Source organism: Talpa europaea (assembly GCF_964194135.1).
Source record: "Talpa europaea genome assembly, chromosome: 7".
In the NCBI taxonomy this organism is placed as follows: Eukaryota; Metazoa; Chordata; class Mammalia; order Eulipotyphla; family Talpidae; genus Talpa; species Talpa europaea.
Window position 1 is genome coordinate 122650928 of NC_140074.1, and position 21288 is coordinate 122672215.

At 55.6% G+C, this 21288-nt stretch overlaps 1 protein-coding gene across 1 annotated transcript; it reads right to left on the reverse strand.

Annotated features, from left to right (window-relative positions):
• Positions 1–507: 507 nt before the first annotated feature.
• MAP3K14 (mitogen-activated protein kinase kinase kinase 14) lies at positions 508–19234 on the reverse strand (the record flags this gene model as incomplete). Its single annotated transcript, XM_084236222.1, has 15 exons — positions 508–812; positions 1161–1261; positions 2024–2168; positions 2588–2694; positions 2877–3251; positions 4795–4945; positions 5403–5566; positions 7711–7815; positions 8266–8397; positions 8612–8741; positions 14109–14246; positions 15095–15715; positions 15814–16024; positions 17760–17829; positions 18979–19234. The coding sequence occupies 15 exons, from the start codon at positions 19232–19234 to the stop codon at positions 648–650; spliced, it is 2871 nt and encodes a 956-aa protein (XP_084092348.1). The 3' UTR covers positions 508–647.
• Between the last annotated feature and the right edge of the window lie 2054 nt (positions 19235–21288).

The window sequence follows — 21288 nt, forward strand, 5'->3', positions numbered from 1 at the left end:
GGCTGAGAACCGTTCCACTTGAACAGCCTCCATGGGCTTTGGCTGAAGCCAAATTCAGGTGCTGTCACCACCTGAGAAGTGTGGTGTGCGCTCCCATGGAGACGTCCCTATGTTGATCATCCTTCCCCCTGACATTGTCTGAAGTGTTCCAGATCTCAAGGAGGGAGTTCAGTGCTAGGCACAGGGGTCAGAGGCCCCCCCCCACACACACTGACTGAAGGGTAGGACTCCTGTACTGGACCTGGGTGTGGGTCCTCTGACAACAACACCCTCACAACTGCCTGGAGGCCCAGGGGCTCGTCATATCCTTGTGACTGGGCCAGAGGCTGCTGCCAGCAAGCAGTCAGGCCATCTTGTCTGGACCAGAGCAGAGAAGGCCCCCTGGGTTTCCCATGGGGAGAGGCCTCCTGCCTCTCCGCTCCTCCTCATGTAGGCACAGGGTATTCTTGGTGGGGTTAGGCAGGACCCAGGTGGGAAAGCCTGGCAAGTGACTTGCTAGCCCCCACTTTGCTGGTGGTAGCCCTGGTCCTTGCGCCGAGGTGGGGGCAGCAGATCCCTGGCAGCAGCCGAGCCTGTGTCTGAGCGGCAGCACGGAACACTGAGAAGGAAGTCTCTTCTGGCAGAGTGGAGCCGGTGGTGGAGCTGGGTTAGGGCCTGTTCTCTAGCTGGCCGTGCTTGACCCTCCAGTTCCAGGAGAAGCTGCCGTCAGGGGCCAGGGTGCACTGCAGGTCGATGCCCGAGTCTGGCACTTCCATGTCATAGCATACAGGCTGCCCATCCTTGGTCACCAGGCTGAAGGCTGCGGCTGGGATCTGGGGACAGAGCCAACCAGTGGACTGAGACAGCAGCGTGGGGCTCAGAAGCTGCCTCAGGGGTAAAGCTGATGGTCTTTCCTGCCAAGCTGGAGGTACCTCCCTTCAGCCAAATAGGCAGTCAGGGGTCATCTATCTGCCTTTGATTCTGCGGGACTTGGAGAGTCTCACTTGGCTCAAGCATGGGTGCTGAGGACCCCTCACCCACCACTGCCTTGAGATCCCGGGGGACATGGAGGCCAACTTTCTTCCCTAGGTTGCCATCTCTACTTTTTCAAAATCTTCCCCCTGGAAGGCTGGGCCACTGCCTTCTGGGACTCAGCCTGAGGTACGTCCTTGTCCCCTTACCTGGCTGCTGATGCCAGTTGCGATGTCTCCCACCTTGACCCGGTGGAACTCCCGGATGTGCAGGTGCTCACCATTGAGAGACTGTATTTGGACCTTCACACCTAGAAGTCAGGGAAGGTGCCCGTCAGGACAGCACTGTGGCTCTCTGTGGAGCCCTGGGAAGGGGGTAAGGAAGCTGGCTGTGAGGAAGCTGAGAGATGACCTTCGGGAGGGAGTGGCCCTGGTGTCACACACCCTCTCCCCAGCTCTTCCATGCCCGGAATTTCACCTGCACACTGCAAAAAGCTATAGCTGGCTTCTAGGGGAAGTAGTGTTCTAACTTGCACACACAGCAGGAAGGGGCTGGACACAGACTCTTAAATGAGACTGTGGGCATTGCAGATGTGACGTCCCCTGAGCGAGAGTGATCCCGCACTGTGCCCATCACCAGTCTGCCATAGACCCATCTGGCAACAGAACCCGCATAACAGTGCTGGAAACTCAGCTCTCCCCTTGTTGTCTTTCTCCAATTCTGATCTTGACTCCCACGAAGGAGCCAGCACACCAGCTGCTGAGTTGGTGACTGACATGCTCCTGAAGGCCCGTTTCTGTTTCTCCTCAGAGAACATTCAGCTTCTGACTCCAGGCCAGGAGAGACCGGGCCTCTGGGACCTCATCAGCAGCCCCGAGGTCTTCATTGCCGCACCAGGAAGGGCTCCTGGGTGGCCTGAGCCTTTGCTCTACGCTGACTTACATTCTGGGCACCAGGGGCCTTTTGTCCCTCCCCTGTGCCAGGGGAAGGGGGCCATAAACCTCTCAGACTCCCTAGTTCTAGGTGGACTGGGTGCTGTGGGGGCTCCGAGCAGGCGAGTGCTGGACTTTACCATTGAAGTAGCTTGGGGTGTCGGTGGGCCGCCCCCGGGCCAGCACCATGTTCCAGCTGGAGCTTCGAGCCTCCGCCTGGCTGTTCCAGGAGTGCACACCGGAACTTAGGGTGTCCCTTGAGCTCTGAGAGGCCTTTGAGGGATTCTGAAACACAGGGTGGCAGACTCAGGCCCCTGGGCTCAGGGTATCGTCTCAGGCCTGGGCCTCATTTGGGACAGAGAGGCCGGGGGCGCTCCCCTGGGCCTAGGCTGGAGCACAGTGCCACTGGGCTCATGAGGGATAAGTTCATGAGGGGTCCCTGGGCTGGAGGAGGGTGAAGGGTAATTCTAGGGGACTAAAGCCCAAACCTCCTTCTCCCCCACTATCCCTAAAAGCCAAACCATTCCCGAATCCCAAGCCTGCTGAAGATGGATTTCTCACACTGCCCGGGTGAGGACCCCTCCGGGGGAAAGGAGTGGCCACACCACCCTCTCTTCACCCAGGACTTGAACACAGCCCATCCCCCTGCTGGCCTGGACGGAGCCCCCTGCTCTGAGTCCTGGAGCCAGGCCCGGCTGACTCACCTTCTCACTGTCGTCTGACAGGGACAAGCTGTCAATGCTGAGGCAAGAGAGAATCTGCTCCTGTTCCTCCAGAGAAAAAGGCTGGGACAGGCTGTTCAGAAATAATTCTGTAGAGAAGAGAAGGTGATGGTGAGAGACGGGGAGGGGTCCGGTTGTGCTGTCAGGGTTCTCCCCGCACACACGGGAGCTGAGCCCTGAGGGAGGGGCTGGGGGAAAACCCTCGCTGGTGGGAAGAGGACAGAGCACAGGCCTTGGCCGGGGCCAGGGGCCGCAGCACGGTGGTCCGTACCTATTTCCAGTTGCTGTAGTTCCTGCTCGGGGAGGGTGGCTCTCCGCTCCAGTGAGCTGGGGTTTTTGGCGGCGGCCGGGTCCAGGGAGAAGAGTGGCAAGGGTTCCCAAGTTCCAGACTCCTCCTTGCCCCAGTTCAGGCTCGGAGACTTGTTCCGCTCTGGGGGCTTTGGGGGTAGAGGAGGTTGGAGCTGAGGGGCCCCGCCTCTTGTGTCTTCAGCTGGCTGGGGCCTCGGGGCCCCTGTGGAGAGCTCCCTCGGCTGGGCACGCAGGGTCTGGTGACAGAGGACTTGGCTTGGTGGTGCCCGGACTTGCTGAGGTGGTGGATGTCTTGGTTCTTTGTATTCTCCCCTCCAAGGGCTCCTCAGGCCTCCCACTGCAAAGCAGACGGCACACGTGATGAGCAGGAGCAGAGCAGCACAGACACTAGGCCGAGCCAGGTGACCCTGCCTGCGCAGAGGAGGCTAGGAGCGCGCTGTGGGGGTGAGGGCGGGCTCACCCCAGGGGCCTGTTTAGGAGGACAGTGTGTGAGCTGGGCCTCTTCTATGAGATGGCCTCCTGTGATGGGGATTGCACAGCATTTCTTTTATTCCATTTTCCTTCTGAGTAACAGCAGCAAATTAGAAATTACACAATTGGCTTCAGAGAGGGACTTTGCTCATAGTAAAGAGAAGGTTTAAAAACAGTGGGCCTCCCTGGTGGCTCAAGGGTTAAGACGCAACCTATGAGGCTGTCCGCAGTCTCTGCAGCACGAGTTCGATTCCCGACTGGCCAGGGAGCAACCCACATGGTGCAGCAGACCTCTCCTGACTCGCCCGCTGCTCCCCTCAGCAGTGTATTTCAGTCAGTCTGCCTGTTCTGTTCCCTGCTCTGTCTCTGGTGAATCCTCTCCCCCACCCCCACCTCTAGCCTTACCCCAACCCTTGTGTGCATAAATAAAGAAATCTTTAAAAACAAAAAACAAACAAAAAAAAACTAGTTCTGGGGGTGCCAACTCGGGGCTCCTGGCTAACCTGGCCTTCCTGACCTTTCTAACCCCTCCTCCCTTCCCCAGTCAGTGCTTCCCCAGGGCTTCCTTTCCTCTGGAGTGGGGTATAGTTCCACCTGGGGCCATCCTTATAACTACAACTTTTGGGGTGGAGGAGCTGTGCAAGGGCTCATCCTGTTTTTATTCCTTTTTCACTTCCATAACCATGGCCTTTCCCCTGACCAGCCCAGGGTGACATTCCATTGTGTGTGATGTGTTACTTTGGGTTTGGCGGAGTTCTGGCGAAGTACGTGTTATTTTTATCAGTTTTTCGGTTACAAAGAGCCATTGTGTTGCAGGCCTCGCACTGGGGTCACACTATGGTCTGAGACCCAGCTGGCTGTGCCTCTGTGAACATGGAGTTGCTTAAACTTCTGTGGGGTGCTCCATGGGGATCCCTGCCTTTGGCTGCTCCACTCTCCCGGGTTCGGGCACCTGAGTGCACCCAACTCCCCCCCCAAACGCCACCGCAGTGCGAGTTCTCAGGTGTGTCCCCTGTGGCTGTGGCCAGGGTGCTGTCAGCAGTGTGCCCTCAGTGGCCTGGGCCCCAGGTCCTACATGTCTACCCCAGTGCTGCCAGGTACCCGCTCTCAGTGCCCCGAGGCCACTGCCCACATCCCCAACACTTGGCATTACCAACTTTCTGGTTTTTCCCACTCAACAACTGTAAAGTGTTGCTGGCTTCACCCCAAATTCTCTGATTATAGCAAGTTTGAGCCCCTCTGTATCACATACTGTAGCCCACCCCCTTCCTCACCTAGATATTCCCGATGGGCCTGATGTTGGAGTCACCCCCATGCTCTGATGGGGAAACTAAGGCACCATCAGGCCAGAGAGGCCAGAGATCTTGTCCCCTGTCTATGCTCCTTAAGGGGCTGAGCTGGGCTCTCACCATGCTGCAGTGCCAGGCTGACCGTCCCCCCCAGCTCCAGCGCCGACGCTCGCAGGGCAGGCTCCTTCCGCAGTCCCTCCTGGATGGCCTGGGCTGTGAGAGGTGCACAGGAGGGGGGGATCTCCTGCACAGGTGGAGGCTCGCTGGCAATCTGGGGGTCAAAAGGCAACATGTAAGGCCTGCCTCCCCCTTGTTGCTCCTCCCCACTCTCCTCTATACCCGTTACGCAGCCAAAATGGGAAGGTCCTCAAGGGCTGGAGTAGCCTGAGGTAGAGTGAGGGCTAGGTCTTTTCTAATAAAAGGGAAGAAGGGGCTAGGTCGGTGCTCCTGACCTCCAGGCCCAGCCTGTCAGGAGGTGGATGGAGGCGGCCCTGGGTGCAGACAGAGAGCACTGACCTGCCAGGAACTCAGGGAGATCCTCCCCAGGGAGATCCCCTTGGGCCCTGGGGCTTGGATGCAAGTATGTCCGTCAGGGCCCCACAATTGCAGCCAGGCCTTCTCCCCTGCTTCTTGCTCCCATGAGCCATGTAGGAGCAGCCACAAGGGAGGCCGCCTTGAGCCCATGGCCTGTGCCCCTGGCCCTGCTGGCGCCCGGGCACTGTCCTGACCTTGAGGCAGAGCGGCCCTCGGAAGTACTGGGTCCATGGGTGGCAGCCATTGAGCATGTGCAGCATCATGCAGCAGCTGCTCCACACGTCCACCTTGGCGTCGCAGGGCTTGCCCATCACCACCTCTGGTGCCATGTGGGTCTCTGTGCCCGGGATGTAGTCCCCTGAGGAGGCAAAGGCAACGCAGAGGAGTCAGCCCCGAACTCTCCCGGGCAGGAGCTACAGCGACCACCCCGGTCACGTCCTGCCACACCTCAGGCTTGTCTCTGTTAAAGGACTTTAAAGAAAGAGAAAGCCTTCAAACCCTTAGGCCAAACCCTTAAATAACTTCTGGAAAATGGGGATGGGTCTGGTCATTGAAAATGGCAGGAGACTAATTCATGGTATGATGCTCCTGAAACTTTAGTAAGTGGGGAAAAAAGCCTAATGATTGAAAACTTATAAGAATAAAAGCCTGGAAGGATTGATGCCAGATGCTAGCAGTATTTTTTTCTAGTGATTTGTAGTTTTTATTTTTATTTGGCTCTACTTTTGCGCAAAAAACTATTGGAACAGAAAAAATACTTTTTTAATAGAAAACCCCACAAAAATTATTTAAAAATGGAGGTGGGTGCTTATGTTCAATTTACAATTTATCAGTACAATTTAGTGAAAAACATGACACATTTCTAAAGGTTTATTTTCCCTTTGGTCAAAATGAAATCATTTTGTGCTTACTGTTATCAATGAAAGAAAGCAGGCCATAAAAGTGTGTGATAATGGTGTAGGATAAGTGAATTGGTCAGGCTTTTTAAGCCACTAGCCGCTGCGGCCATCACTTGGCCCTCGATCGTGTTAACAGAGGGTGCTTGGGAGCGTGGGTGAGGGGCACGCGTACCTGATTGTGGACCTGGAGAATGGGTGTGTGAGCATGCCTAAGTGTGCACACCTGAGCTTAGAGGCAGGGGCTATAAGGGCAGAGTTACTCAGACGGCTCTAGAAGAGGCGAGACCACGAGAGGATGCCACAGAGAGCCCGGAGAAAGAGTAAAGGTTCCTGGGGCTTCCCAGCTCTGCTGCCTGGCCAGAGCCTGCCTCTTTGCATGCCAGCCTCCCTGCCTGGTATACCTCTGAACCTGGTTTCCTGAGAGAGCATTAAAGCCTGAAAGATCCATTGAGGGCTCCAGGATTCTCCTCCGTCTGCCCGAACAGACAGTGAAGCTGCCTGTACTTGCTGGTACAGATGGTCTTTGCGCAGAAAAAAAAAAAAAACCACCTGGAAGGAATTACCTAGATTTTCACAATTACCTCTCCTTTTACATCAGCTAACCCTTCAGCTTTTCCTTCCCCTTCCGTACCAGTTAACTTTGTAGTTGCCAATTATTTTGTAATAGGCATGGATATTTTAATAACCAGAGAACTATAAGTTAAAAGAAACATTTCTCAAGCTCCAGAGCCCTGGCCCCTTGGTCAGCTTTCCCATCTGCTTCCAGACACTGCTCTCAGAGGCAAGGGAGAGTTGAGGTCATGGTGGGCCAGGAGCACAGCTGCCATGAGAGGGCCAGATGAGAGGGATGGAGCTGTGGGGGCTCTAAGACAGGAGACCTGGGACCTAGGGCGAGGCGCCCAGCCTTTTCTGTCCTGTCTTTATATAACAGGAACATCAGGAACCAGCACCTGTCAGGCGCTACTGTATTAGCATAACAAAACTTTATAATCTGCTTGTAGGGTAAGGTAAAAAAGTATCAGGCTTTTCTGCCCTCCAGCCATCAGGATGGATCCCTGCGGTCCTGAATGCAAGCCTGATGGTGGGCACCTGGAATAGGGTATGGGCATGCGTAGATGGGATTCACCTGGGCTGAGACTGGGCTTATAATAAGGGCAGCGACACGGGGACGCCAGTATAAACTGAGAACGAAGCCGAACCATGAAAGCAGCAGAGACCACCAGAGAACGCTGGAGAGCCCAGACAGAGTGAAGACTTGCTGGGGCTGGGGAGGCCTGCCAGCCTCCTGGCCCCCAGCCCCCCTGCCTGCCGTGTACCTGGTAAATCCCAATAAAAGCCTGAAAAGCCACTGAGGCCTCTCTAGGAACTTTCCTCCTTCCCCCCCCTGCTCGGATCATAGAGATCCTGCTCCGTGTCCTGTCCTGCCGCTACAATGCTGTAATCCACAGGGATTGCTGTGGCTGAAATCCATGGTGGCCATAAAGGACTCCCCCCCACCCCTCACTGGCATCTAGGAAATCGGGAAATTGCAGGAGGAGGCTTACAGCTAGTGCCTAGTAAAGGCTGCTGGCTGCCGCCATCTTGGAGGAACCGTGGGGCTTACCTGTGAGTAAGGACTTCCCCAGGCCGTCCGGTTGAAGGCACATAGCATGGCCAAAGTCACAGAGGGCTGCACGGCTGCCGTCGCTGGACAGGAGCACATTGTCAGCTGCCAGGCCGCCCCCGGGGAAGAAGAGGAACAGGTGAGTCACAGCCATAGTCCAACCTGGACCTTCAACGAGGTAATATTTTGGCTGACCCTACATGGTGGCTGATGTTTCATTAGTCATGGAAGGAGGAGGAGGTTATCATTTCAGACAAGGGGCAGGCAGCAGGCAGGATCTCTGCGGGTGAGGGGACAGGGGCAAGTTTACACCTGGGGACACTGCCACTCAGTTCTGCTGCCACCCTCCCCCAGCGGTCCCACCCACCGGAAACAACAGGGCCTGGCTGAGGACTTGGAGAACACATGTTCCCTTTCCACTGGCACAGCCATGCCAGCCGGATGTAGGCCCTGCTGCTGGCGATGACCACAGGCCCAGAAGATAAAGGAGAATATCAGGCAGAGGGGCTGAGGAAGGAGCTGCTGGAGTCAGGGCAGAGGGGGCCTGAGCCTCACCTTTGACGTCTCCGTGCAGAATCCTCTGGGTGTGAAGGTATTCCAGCCCTTCCAGGGCCTGGCCCAGGTAGTACAGGGCCCGGTCCTCCGGCAGACAGCCCTTTTGCTTTATGAGCTGGCCCAGTGAGCCACCTAGGAGACCAATGGCCAGTCTTTACAAGGAGCCTTCAAGCAAATCAGGGGCAAGGGCTTTTGAAGGACAGGTGGTAAAAAGCAGACATTTCCTTCTGATGTTACAGGGTTGAGAGGTTACAAATGAATTGACTGGGGACCAAGGTCAACCTGGGCAAGACTCAGTGAAACCCTTGGCTCTGCATTCTGAGGGAGGTGGGGCCTGGCTCCTTACCTTCTAGCAGTTCCATGAAGATGTTGACCCAAGGGCCCTCCCTCACAGCACCATACAAAGGGACGATTCTGGGCGACTTCAGTCCCACACATGCCACTAGCTCCTCTGCCCGAAACACATCCACTCGCACCTGCAAAAGCCCAGAGGCAGCAGCGGATCAGGAGGAGGCCCAGGGAGGTTCGGCATCTTGCATAGAGACTAGACTGCTGCTGTTCCCAGTGATGATTCTGAGGCCAGGCAGTGCACCCCCCGTGTGCCTCACTAGACCCTCAGAGACCAAGCTGTGTGCTGCATGCCCTCAGGATGAGGGGCAAGCCCAGTACTTAAATCCTAACAATGCCATCAGTGCAAGTGGAAAGAAACATAAAGGAAGTAGATGCCTGAATAACTCGTTTTGTTCAATAAGGGCCAGAACTTTTTTTTTTTTTCCTCATCGGTTCTAAGGAAAAGATGTTGAATGAAATGACATTATCTGGGGCCTGCTGTGCTTGATTAAAGTTCTGCAGTGCTGACATGGGAAAACAGAATCCCATCAAAACTAGAATCTTATCAGACTCGGGCAAACTGCCCACCCTCAAATCTGCCAAACAGACTAACACCCCCCCCCCCCCCCCGCCTGGGCCCAAGTTCCACGCAACTTCTAGACATGGCCCTCTTGGTTATCAGCATCCACGTCCACTCTTCAGATGCTGGGTTCTGAGAAGCCTGGTGCTGCCAGGGCTCTGGCCCCTCCGCACCTCCTCAGCACTCCCTAACCTCTTAGAGTGATCGGCCTTCCCTCCAAGGACCGAAATAGCCATTCAGGTGAGGCAGTGCTTGTTTTATTCTGTCTGCAGCTGTTTCCCCAGCATCTGGCCAGAGGCTTCTGGGGAGGTGTTTGGCCAAGACCTCTCCTGCTGTGGACTGCTTGGCTTTCTGCAGGGATCAGTACGGCATGGTGGGAAGAAATAGACCTTAGATGGAAACCGCTTGGCCACTTCCAAAGCTGTGTTTTCCATATGTGCATGGTAAGGCCAGTGGTGTCTGATCCCGGTGGAGTGAAGATTTAGAGGGATGAGAACCAGCACTAGGCCCAGCCACCAGTGGGTGCTCAGGAAATGCTAGCTCCCCACCTCCTGAAGTTCAAATCAGAGCAGTTTATTAAATACTTGAGTGTCCTAAGAGACTTGTACCCCCTTTCTGGTTGCTAAGGGTTCTCCAGGTAGCCCCGAGGCATCACCAGGGGGCGCCAGCGGCACCAGAACCCACAGGGAAGAAAGGAGTAGGGACCCACAGCTTGAGGACCCACTGACTTGGCAAATAGGAGCTCTGAGCCTGTGGGGCTTTGGGATTTCTGCCAGCTGGTGGAAATGTCTCTTCTGGTATTTAAATAAGATCTGCTTTGCTTAATCAACTCACAGGAATCTCAGTTGGAACTCGTTCACCAATAGGACTTGTATGAGCCAGTGTCTTTAACCCACTGCACCCCAAGTGTGAGCGGAGGCCCCTGGGGCACTCAGGGTATCAGGTGACAGTGATGACATCTGCAGGACACCCTGCAGCTGAGCTCCAGAGGGTCAGTGTCAACATTAGAGTGTGTTCCTTTCCACGCCTGACGAAACGAAGCTAGGGTGTTTGGAGGTTGCTGTGACAGTCCTTGGGGGCGGGGAGGGAGGGTGGCAGGATGTGGAGCAGGAAATGAAAGTTATGGTGTCCAATCTGATGTTAACCTTTGAGAAGTTGGGTGCTGCACCCCCACCCACCGCCGCAGGCATATACCCTATTCCTCCTCATGACTGGAAGCAAAGAGGAGGAAGTTTTTTTTCCCACTTAAGTGGTTATTCAAATGGCTACTGAGTTGTTAGAATAAAGATGTGTCCTTTGACCTAAATGCTTAGTGAATGGAGCTGTTAGGGTACTTGTTCTTAGCCTGGGACACCGGGAGAAAAAAATGACTGAGACTCTAAGGGCCGTGAACCAAGAAAGTCTGGGTACCTCTGCTTTAACTTTTAGGAAATCTGTCAGTTCTCTAGAGTGTAAAAGTATTTCCAACCACCCAGACTAAAGGGATGGAGACACTTCAGAAGGTGCTTTAGAAGTTGGGGGGAATGAGTTGAAAGGGTGGTCCTGGGGGAGCCAGAGGCTGTCTGGTCTAGGTGGCTGTGGCCTCGCCGGCCTTTCGTCTCTGGACGACAGGGTCCATCTGGAAGGGGCTGGGCTGTGATGAGAACGGTCACGAGAACTAATTTTAATATCCGCTTCCCACATGGCAGGCACTGCTCAGTTCTTTAGACCCTTTTGTTATTCACATCTCACAACAGCCTCTGAGGTGTATTCTCGTTGCCCCCACCTTACAAATAAGAAGTTGAAGCCTGGGCAAGCCGCTTGCACCAGGTCACTGGGTCTAAAGTTCCCGAGCTGGGATTCTGGTTGGGGGAACCTGACCTCAGGGCTGCCAGCTACCCCGGCTTGCCGAAGGTCTTTCCAGACTAACTAGTTCTTATATCCCAAATGTTTTTTTCCAGACATTCAGGAGCGGGCACACCCAGGTAGCCGCGTGCTCAGCAGCCATCTGACTGCCAAATCCACAGGCCACTTCCCTCTGTCAATTGACTGCACAATTGACACGGGGAAGCGGGGGAAGCAGTTTTTCCCTCATGAAACTTTCCCCTCTTATTTACTGAGGTATTGTATCCATTTTACTCCATCAGCGAAAACGGGGGTAACAGCAATTCTAGACATTCTTTTAAAGACCTCAGGAACACGAAGTATGTGAGAGTGAGACACAGCCCTGGCTCATGTACCCCAACCACTCTTAGAGGTCCCTCTTATTTCCTCATCACTGTCCAGATATTCTGCCCCCAGTCCTAGCTCCGTTTTCCTTCTAAACACTTGTTCAAGCTGACCTCACCATGTCCCCGGCTGATGGCTGCTTTTGCCGCCTCTGTGCCCATAAACATCCATTCCCCATGACCAGCTGTGCGACTTCAGGTGCGGTCATGGTTGACTTGACCTGGCCAAGGCCATGCTTCCCAGGTCAATGGCAGAGTCAAAGGAGGCTCTTGAACTCCATGTTCCAGCCAGATGTTGAATGGATGGTTTTTAATCCTCCTTGGGCCACAGACCCCTTTTGAAAATCTGATGACATGGACCCATTGCCATAAGAACGTAACGCATACACGCGCGCACACACACACACACACTCACTGTAACACCCAAGTCGCAGGAGTCAGAGCCCTGGATTCACCCACTGGCTGGAAGAACTTCCACACTAGCTGTTACAAAGTGCTAGAGGGCTGTGTATGCACTGACAAGGGAGTCGGGCTGGCCCATGGCATAGAATTAGTGAGGACTTGGTAGAGAATACCTCTAGAACACAAGCTTGTTTTTAGAAAAGAAACAATGACTTATCTGTAATTGTCAAACAAGTTTAAAGAGATCTCAAAGGGTACTAGGAATGGGGGGCCTTGCTGTCTTGGCTATCATTTGAATTCTTCTCTAATGAGCCTGTATTTGCCAGTAAGAGATCAAACAAAACCTTTAAAAACAAAAAGCAAAAACCCTATTATAAACTACTGGATCTGGGCAAATCAGCATTTGATCTGGGGCCATGGATGTTCTAGAAGGAGGAGTGCTGATGTCATCACATACTAGCTGTCTTGGCTCCTCCCCAGGGGGCATCGGAGGATGCAAGGACTTGCTCTGACCCTCTGGCAGCCTGACCGCTGACCCCTGGCCCAGCCTTTCCAGTCTCTACCCCCTGACGGACCCGTTTCTCAGCTATTCCAGCTGAAAATCCTAAAGGATACCACTGGCACCGATCCTATGCCCTCGAGTGAGAGAAAGGCCGTCTGCCCAACACTGGCAGACGTGTGGGCTGCCAACACGCAGATAACCCCTGAGCTCGTGGAGGGAGGAGCCAGCCCCGGTGGGCTTGGACCACAGCTCTGGCGCTGGGAAGTGCTCCCCTGATGTTTGGAGCTTTTCAACGGTCTTGGGGAGGTGAGAAATGGAGTATTTGTTGTCTTCTACTATATTGGGGTTGTTTACCTTGTTGCCTGGGACTCTCCTCAGCAGGGGAACAGCTGAGCAGCCCAGTGACTAAGCACCCCAGCACTGGGTGTTCATCTCCAGGACACTTCACACTCTCTCGCCCTCCTCCCACCACCTCTCAGGAGGGACAGCTGGGCCTTCTCCGGTGGCCCGGGAGGGAGCTGCAGCTGAGGAGGTCAGGCACGTGGCCTTGGCATCCGAGTGGAAGATGACCCAGGCTGGCGAGAACTCAGCAGTGTTTTGGTCAGTGGGGGGTGGTGGGGTGGAGCTTGTTTATCTGACACAGTATATCTGGAGTTTGGGGTAATACCTGCGGATAGTCCCCTCTCTCATCCCCTCACCCCGAGGCCCAAACTCTAGGACTCTAATCCCCTGGCTCACTCCAAGCCAGGGGGGCCAGGCCTATTCGCATCACAGTTTTTCTCCTCTCCCTCTGAAGACACAGGACCCCAGGACAAGGCTGGTAGTGTCCGTTCTCCACCGGCCCGAGCATGCTGGGCCTGTCTGGTCTGGCTGTTTGGTCGCTTTCCTTTTGGGGATTAGCATGTCCTTGACATAAGCCACTTGAAAACAGTGCATCTTTTAGTTAGCTTCCTTCCCCCTGCGACAGGCCAAAGAATTGGCCTGTGGAGATGCTTCTGATTTCTGGCTTTCAAGGTCTGGGTGCGAGCGCTAAGGCAAGTTTGGGCCCAGGACGAACGAGGTGAGCGGAGTCGGTGAGAACAGATGACTGAAGGAGAGCTCTCGCAAGGCCTGTGGCCCGGCTGCTAGGCCTGGCTAGCGCGACTGGATGGGAGGTTTAGTTCCAGGTCCAACTATGTGGCTCTGGGCAAGACGCACACCCTCTCTGGTCTCCAGTGGCACATCAGGGAGATACAGGAGTGGGAGAGATGACTCATGCCTCTGCCTCTAGGCAGAATCCCGGGATCTCGCCCCCCACCCCCCCTTCCTGAAAGTGGTGCAAAGCCAAAATCTAGCCGAGTCAGACCAGCCTGGCCTTCTGCTAAGTCTCATCTCCTCTCAATGTCTGTCTCCCAGGACCTATTAACTTGGCTGACAAGAGGCAGACCCCAAGCTCAAGCCAGATCTGTCTGACTCCCAAAGCGGCCCCACCATGTGGTGTGGGGGCTCCAGCTCAATGTGAATTTCCACCTTCCAGGTTTTGTCTTGCTCCCAAGGGCCCTGGCATCAGGAGTGGCCCAGGCTGCGGGCACTCACGCTCCCTCTCCTGTACACGCATACCAAGCGTGGCTGGCAGGCCAGGGCATGTGATGGAGACGGCTTCCTTCCAGTCCCTGCTGATCCGGGTGGGTACCGACAGCCAGGCCTGTTAGCAAGTCAGACCATGGGTGCCTGGTGACCACCCTTGAGGAAAGCAGAGGGAATGCCACAGACCATCTGCCTGGCTTCCCTCTCCAGCCCCTGGAGCCCAGCATAGCTTTTCCTGCTTCTCAGTTTGGTGTACCTTCTTCACAGCACACTGGAAGCCGGTCTGCTTGTCCTCCATCCTGTGCACCTCTCCAAAAGAGCCGCTGCCCAGGCAGGGCTGGCGCGTGGCCCAGTGGACCTCCTCCCGGTACTCATAATCCACAGGCTTGAGTTTCTGGGGTTGGGAGCAGAGACAGCAGTTTCAGAGCCAGGGCAGTGGCGGGAGGAAGGGTTTCAGCGAGGCAGGCTCTCCTGCTGGTGGGCCCTGCCAGGCTGCTGGGCTGAGCCCTCACCAGCAAAGACCCCTGCGCTCCTCCAGCTGTGAGGCCAGGCTCTGGGCAGCAGGGCCACAGAGGGGATTGACTATAGGAAAAGAGGGGGGTAGAGCTTCCTACGGGCTGTGAGGCCCGCTGATCCTCGTGTTGGAAACCCCCCTCCCCAGGTTCGAGGTTGTGGGACAGAAACACAGTCAACAACCTCGACAACGACAAATAGAACTCAGGAGCTAAGAGAGCGGGAAAGGCCACTGATAAAGGGGCGGGGTAAAGGGATACGTAAGGTCCAAGGTGGACGGAACGTGACCCAGAAGTCTGCCTCTGGGAAAGCCACTGACTGCCTGAGTTCTCTGGCAAGAGCACAAGTGTGGGGGGTAAAAAGGGGGCGCCCTGGGGACCTGGGGGCCCAAGGTAACACCTGCAGAGGTGTTCGCTTATTCCTGTTCTCAGCACATCTATTATTCATAGAGGACACACAAACCATTCAGCGATAACAGGGCTGCTACCCAGAAGAATTAAAGGTAGAAACGGCCAAGAAGAATGGAGAGTGAGCCCAGAGGGAGTGGGAGACCCTGCTTTTCATCAGCGAGAAGCACCCTTCTACTCTTACTTGTAATCACAGCACGATAACTTGATAGATACACCCTCCCCCACTGTTGGGGACATGGGCCTCTTCCCCCCAGCAGGTCCTGCTGCTCTCCCCTGGCAGCAGAGGCGACATGTACGCGTGTCTGGGGGGACTACTTACCTCGGTAAGCAGGACTCCCTCGCTCTCCTCAGTTTTGGGGCTGGGATCCTGGGGTCTAGAGCCCCCTGCCGACCAGGTCTTGGCGAGGCTGGCCAGGCTGCGGGCCTGGCCTGAGCTCACGCTGCCTTGCAGGGCGTGCACGAGGTATTCCTCCACAGAGAACGTCTCACACTTGCCGCGAGGGGGGCTGCTGGGCTTGAGGTGTGGGCCAGGCTGGGGCTGGTGCTGGCTGTCTACACAGGCCAGTTTGCTCAGGTGTGGGCCGGGCTGGGGCTGCTGGCTGTCTACACAGGCTAGTTTGCCCAGGAAGAGGGACTCCAGGGGATGCGGTTTCCAGGGCTGCAGAGGGTGGAATGGGAAGGGGTGGGGCAGCCGGCTGTAGGGGAAGGGGTGCGCGGGCTGGGGCAGAGGGCCTGTGTACTGCGGGTGGTGGAGCTTCCACACGTGGTTCAGACATTGCAGGGGGCTGATCAGTTTGTGGAGTTCCGATCGAGGCAGGGCTGGCTTCAGGCCCTCCCCAAGTTTCTTAAAACAGAGTTGGCTGAGGTCTGGCTCCTTCAGAGGCTTGGTGAACTGGGGGTTGTTTCTAACATACGGGGTGCTTAGCGGAGACTCGTCCTCCTGTGGGGAAAAAGAGCTTATTAGGATGCGGGCCAGGGTCCAGTCAGCGTGGTGTCTCCAGACGCTGGGAGCGCAGGGAGCACCGGGCGGGGCCGTACCTGCACGGGGACGGTGCAGCTTTCCTGCTCCGGGGTTCTGGGCAGGGGCTTGGCCACGGCCACTCCCGCCTGAGCCAGGGACTTGGAGCTCCTCTTCTTGCGTTTCTTCCGGGCTTTGCTGCGCCGTTTTCCCTTCCAACACACGCGGGCCATCTTGCCTTCGGTTGCGTGCGCCACATTGTTGGGGATCTGATCGAGACTCTCCGACTGGCTGTCAATAGGGGACAGATAATCTGAGAGTGAGGAGGCAAGAAGCTGAAAAGGTGCAGGTAATTGCTGTAGAGTCAGACACACCCAAGGCGGAACCCCAACTGTTAGTCTTTGTGTGAATGCAGGAAAGTCTCTAAACTCCAACAAGCCTCAGTTTCCTTGTTTCTAAAATGGATTTATTTATGCATACAAGAGCTGGGGTGTAGGCCAAAGGTGCGGGGGGTGAGAGGATTCAGCAGAGACAGAGTGGGGAGCAGAACAGGCAGATTGACTGGAATACACTGCTAAGGGGAGCAATGGGCGAGGCAGGAGAGGTCTGCTGCACCAGGTGGGTTGCTCCCTGGCCAGCTGGGGAATTGAACTCGTGCTGCAGAGGCTGCGGACAGTTTCATAGGTTGCATCTTAACCCCTTTGCCGGGAGGACCTTTATTTATTTACTTTTGCAATCTTTATTTACTTGTAAAGCAGGGTCAGTATTCTGTTGCGGTTTAAATGAGGTTTAAACCAGACGCCTAGCCAAGGGGCATCTTTCGAGGAGTGGCCATTATCACTAAGGCAAGAGACACCCTCTGCTCTTTTGAGGGTGCAGCAGACACACAGTCCCCTCACTGCTTTCCCAAAAACGGCCCCTGGAGCTCCCAGGAGAGGCACAAGTGGGAAGGCCACACCCTGCGCAGGCCTTCTCAGTGCTCGGAGCTTGTTTCTGCTGCCTTGGGAAGGAGGGACAGTTGGGTTTGGTCCCCTCAGTTGGTTCTTGGGGAGACCTGGTTGCTGTGGGGATGTGAGGAGCCACGGAAACACAGACACCCAGGCAGGGCTGGTACCAGGGATCTAAGTTGGCTCTTGCCCCTGCCAGGTATTCAAGGCACTGGCAACAGAAGTTTCTGAAACAGCCGCTGCCAAGTAGCTGTGGAGCAGACTCAGCCTCAGCCCTGTCCCATGGGCTCATCCTCTGGCCCCCACAAAGGAGGCAGACTCACCTCAGTTCTGGAGGGTGGTTAGGGGCTTCTCTCAGGCAGCTGAAAGAAGTGGATGCATCAGAAACCCCCGGGCCTGGGCTAAAAGGCATCAGGGCAGGTACGGAATCTGACTAACCCCAGCACATCTAGGCTCAAGTGCAGCAGCCGGCCCTCAACCTATTGATCCCGAGCAGGGTCCGTATTCCAGGGCTACAAGGCTGCCTGGTGGGAGAGGGAGGAACTGTTTCCTGCTTCAACTTTTAGTGGCCAAAAATCTTAGGGGACCAGAAGTCTGGGAACAGTCTGAGTCGCCTCTGGCTTCCTTTCTGTGACTTCCATCTGTGGAGACTCCCCCAGCTGTGGAGCTTCTGCCTGCCCGTTTCCAAAGCCTTTTCCCTCGGGCGTGTCTCACAGGAGAAAAGACACAGCAGGCCTCTCCCGGAGTGGCCCTCTGGTCTCACACCAGTGGGAAAGTGACTCCCATTCCCAGCACCCTCCCTACTGATGGGAAGCCAGGGGGAGCAGCAGGGACTCTGAGAATAAAAATAAAACGTCAAGCAGATGTGGCCAGGAGGCAGTCATCCACAGGCCATGAAAAGCTTTTGAAAAGCTTCTCTGGCTGAGAGAGCAGCTCAGCCAGGAAAGTCTGGGCAGGTTCCAAGAGCTGAACCACAGGTGCTGGAGGAGGGAGCCAGGGTCACTTGGGAACAGTCTGGCCAGGGGCGGGGCGAGGGACCCGATTCAGTTCCTGGCCACCCGCTCTAGCTGCCTCCTTACCTGTACTGTTTTGACCCAGCAATGAAAATCCGTTCAGAGAAGGTGGGGCTGAACTCTTGGCTATTCTCACCTTTTAAGTAAAGGAAAAGGGGTTTGATAAAGGAGGAGAGAAACAACAGCACTTAGGAATTCAGCACTTAGGAGAGAGACATCTGACAGGAACCCTAGAGGGCCATGCCCCCTCCTTCTGCCCAGAGGGTGGCCCACCACCCTCCAAGGGCAGCTTCTTTGCAGTGTCCGGTCCCACCTGCCCCTCTGGAGGGTCAAGGGCAGAAGGCATGCCTGCACTGTGGGGCTGTAAGGCCGCCCACCTCACCTCACTTACTGTGAGGCTGAAGTCAGATGGTCTCTGCAAGACCCTCAGCTGGTGCCTGGCACACAGAACAGCTCACTAGAAATACGCTGCTGTGTGTTTACAGGTGAGCATATGTGCCTGTGTGTGTTACTACCATTACGTCACTCACGCTATCTAAATTTTGATTCTCTCATCTCTCCCCAAAAGCCAGCCAGAAGGGGAAGATGAGTAAATGTGGGGAAGGGCTATCAGGGGCTGTCGGTCTTGCTAGGCTCTTCCCTGGGGAACCTCCTGGGTGGAGGGTGAGTGTGGGCAGAGGACTCTGGGCTCCACCCAGCCTCCTGGGATTCCTCAGCCTCTGGTGGTGGCCACTATGCCGACTCATTTTGACGTATCGTGAGTAGAATCAGAAAAGACCAGAACAAGTCTTGCCCTGCGGTCCCTCCACTGGCTCTGTCAGCTCAAGAGCAGGTGTTCATTCTTTGGGGTGGGGCCACCTCAAGGTGGAAGGGGGTGAAGGGCCTACTGGCCTCACAGGGACTTTCCAGGAGACCTGGCCTTTCCTGTCCTGGGCCTTTCAAGAACAGCTCAGGCTGCTTAAGGCCATAGCAGAACATTGAGAGCTTTGCTACCTCTGCAGAGTGCCTCAGACCCACACATTCCTGCCCCCCAGCCCAGCTCTCCCCTGCTGCTCTGGTCATGATGGGCCAAAGCATCTCTCTGCGTTCCATGCCCCAGTTCCCATCACAGCTCCCCCTCCACACTGACTTGCACTTTACCTCGCTGTATCTTGGGAGAATCGCTCTCATGGCCACCCTGACCTCCCTCTTACATAGGGGGACCCCTCACCTGGGTTCCTCTGCCTAGCCCCCTCTGGGCCCACCCAGCTGCCCTCTCCGCCAACGCCCCCACGTGGTGCCTTACATTCGGCCTGGGCGATGATGGAGATGTTGGCCAGCCCTCCCTCGGAGCCTTCCTTGGCTGTGCCTTTGGTAATCACGTCGTTCAGGATCTCCCACTTCCCGCAGAACACGGGGCTCTTCTCCACGGCCTCCAGCTGGTTGACGGCGCTTTCCTTCTTCCCCACGGCCTGCGTATTCTCCTTGGCTTTGCTGAGCTCCTTCTGCTGCCCAACCGCCGAGCCAGGGGCGCCTGGGCAGGCCATTTCCATCACTGCCATCTCCCAGGCTCACACTCTCCCTGAGAGAGACCAAACCCAGAGCGGGTCACTCCCAGACCCTGAAGAGGCCCAGGAGGGAGGGGAAAGGCAGGGGGTAACATCTCTGCCGCCTTACACCACACCCATTCTCCCAAACTCCTCATGGCAAGAGTCGACCCCTTCCCAGCTCTCCTCGCTCCATGGGGCGAGCCCCAGTTGGACAGCACACCACCATCAACAGACCCTCTCGCCGCGCCCCCTCCGTCCTCCGGGACAGCCTGGCACAAACATCTGGGTTGGTTCTTTCTTGCCTCTAGGAATGATGGCTGTATCTTTTCCTGTTGTGTGTGTGTTGTTTTTTTTTTAAAGAGGCATGTATTATTTGTTTGTTTGTTTATTTATGCAAGCACTGGGTACAGTCAGAAGTGCGGGAGGGTGAGAGAATTCACCAGAGCCAGAGCGGGGAGCAGAGCAGGCAGAAGGACCGAAGTACACTGCTGAGGGGAGCAGCGGGTGTGGCAGGAGAGGTCTGCGCGCCATATAGGACCCTCCTCCGGTGGCCGGGGAGCAGCCGGGGATCGAACCGGCGCCGCAGAGGCCACGGGCAGCCTCACAACCCAGCGCTCAATCGCTGTGCTACCGGGGAGGCCCTCCTGTTGTGTGTTTTATGGTGAACTTTGCTTCCCAAGAACAGGATGGTGGGTCCAAGCCCCCAAACCATTAGTCTCCTCGTTGATGCTGCACAAACCTCGCCTTCTTAGAGGGGTACACTGGCCAGAAGGTTTTTCTCCAAGTCGGGAGGGTGAAGGTATTTTGTTCCCTAGCAGGAGGTAAATAGGTGTGTGTATAGATACAAACATAAATGTATATACTGCTAAATTTGTGAGAGAGTGTGTGTATATTTGTATAAAATTTTACGAAGTCTAACAATCAGCACACAAATGGCAGTGCTGGCGCTTGGCTGTTTTCCCAAGATGCATCTGTCTGTGGCTCTCCAGATGGAACTGACAGGCTTCCTTCTCTAAAATCCAAATTGTTGAACATGTCTCCCCGGTGTCATTTTTCTTCCAGACAACATTAGTGGCAGGGTTGACATTAGAGCCCCCCACAGCAACCTCCGCCTCTGGAAACATGGACAAAGCACGAGGAGTCACCTCAGGGCGGGCCGGTCTGTGCAAACAGCATGGGGCCTGGGGTTGGCATGCAGGAGAACGGCACCCCTCTGAGGTTGTTCTGGGTTGGGAACCTTCCTAAAGATGGGGGCTATGAATTCCCAAAGGGCAGGCCCTTCTCAGGTGCGACCTGCTTCAGACTGAGGAGGCACCCAACGAGACAGGTTTCTCCTCAGTCGCTCATGGCTGGTCTTAGGCGGTTACTGGCAGATGTGGTCTCCCGCTGGACTCCATACACCCGGCCCAGGATCACGCCTCAGTCTGCTGCTGGGGCAGAAAGGCGGATCACGGGAAGCCAAACCTCTAGCTCTCTGGCCTTTTGCCCTATCCAGCTGGAAGCAGTGGGAAGCTGGGAAACACCAGTTCTGACTAGCCTGCCTCCCCAGGAATGCCACGGGAGACGGTGCTAGCGGCAGGGGGCAGGGTAAGGTAGGCTGGCCTTGTGGGTCACCACTGATTTGATCCTTACAGCTCCACCTGCCAGGACCTCCTGGCTTTGAACTCTGACAGCTCCAGCTTTAAGCAGGGGTGCCCAGATTTGGTTCTGCACACTGGGTGCTGAGGGGGCTGGGGGGGCAGTCTCATGTCACCTGATGATGTGAAGTCTAGGGGGCCGCTAACTTCAACCAGGTGACAGTCCTCCAAGCCAGGCTATGTTAACTGTCCTTTCATCCTACCTGCACCTGCTCAACCCCTTCCACCTCCAAGAAGGAATCCATCTGGGGCCTAGGGTAGCTTCGACCTCTCTCAGCCTTGGTACCAGGGGAGCTTGAGATCTTAAAAATCTAAGATCTTCCAAACCTAAAAGCATTAGAGATATGTGAAGAGACCTCAACCTTACTTTTTAACCTCCTCATTTTCAACTTGGAGAAACAGACGCCTGACTGGGCGGAGGCTGCCTGA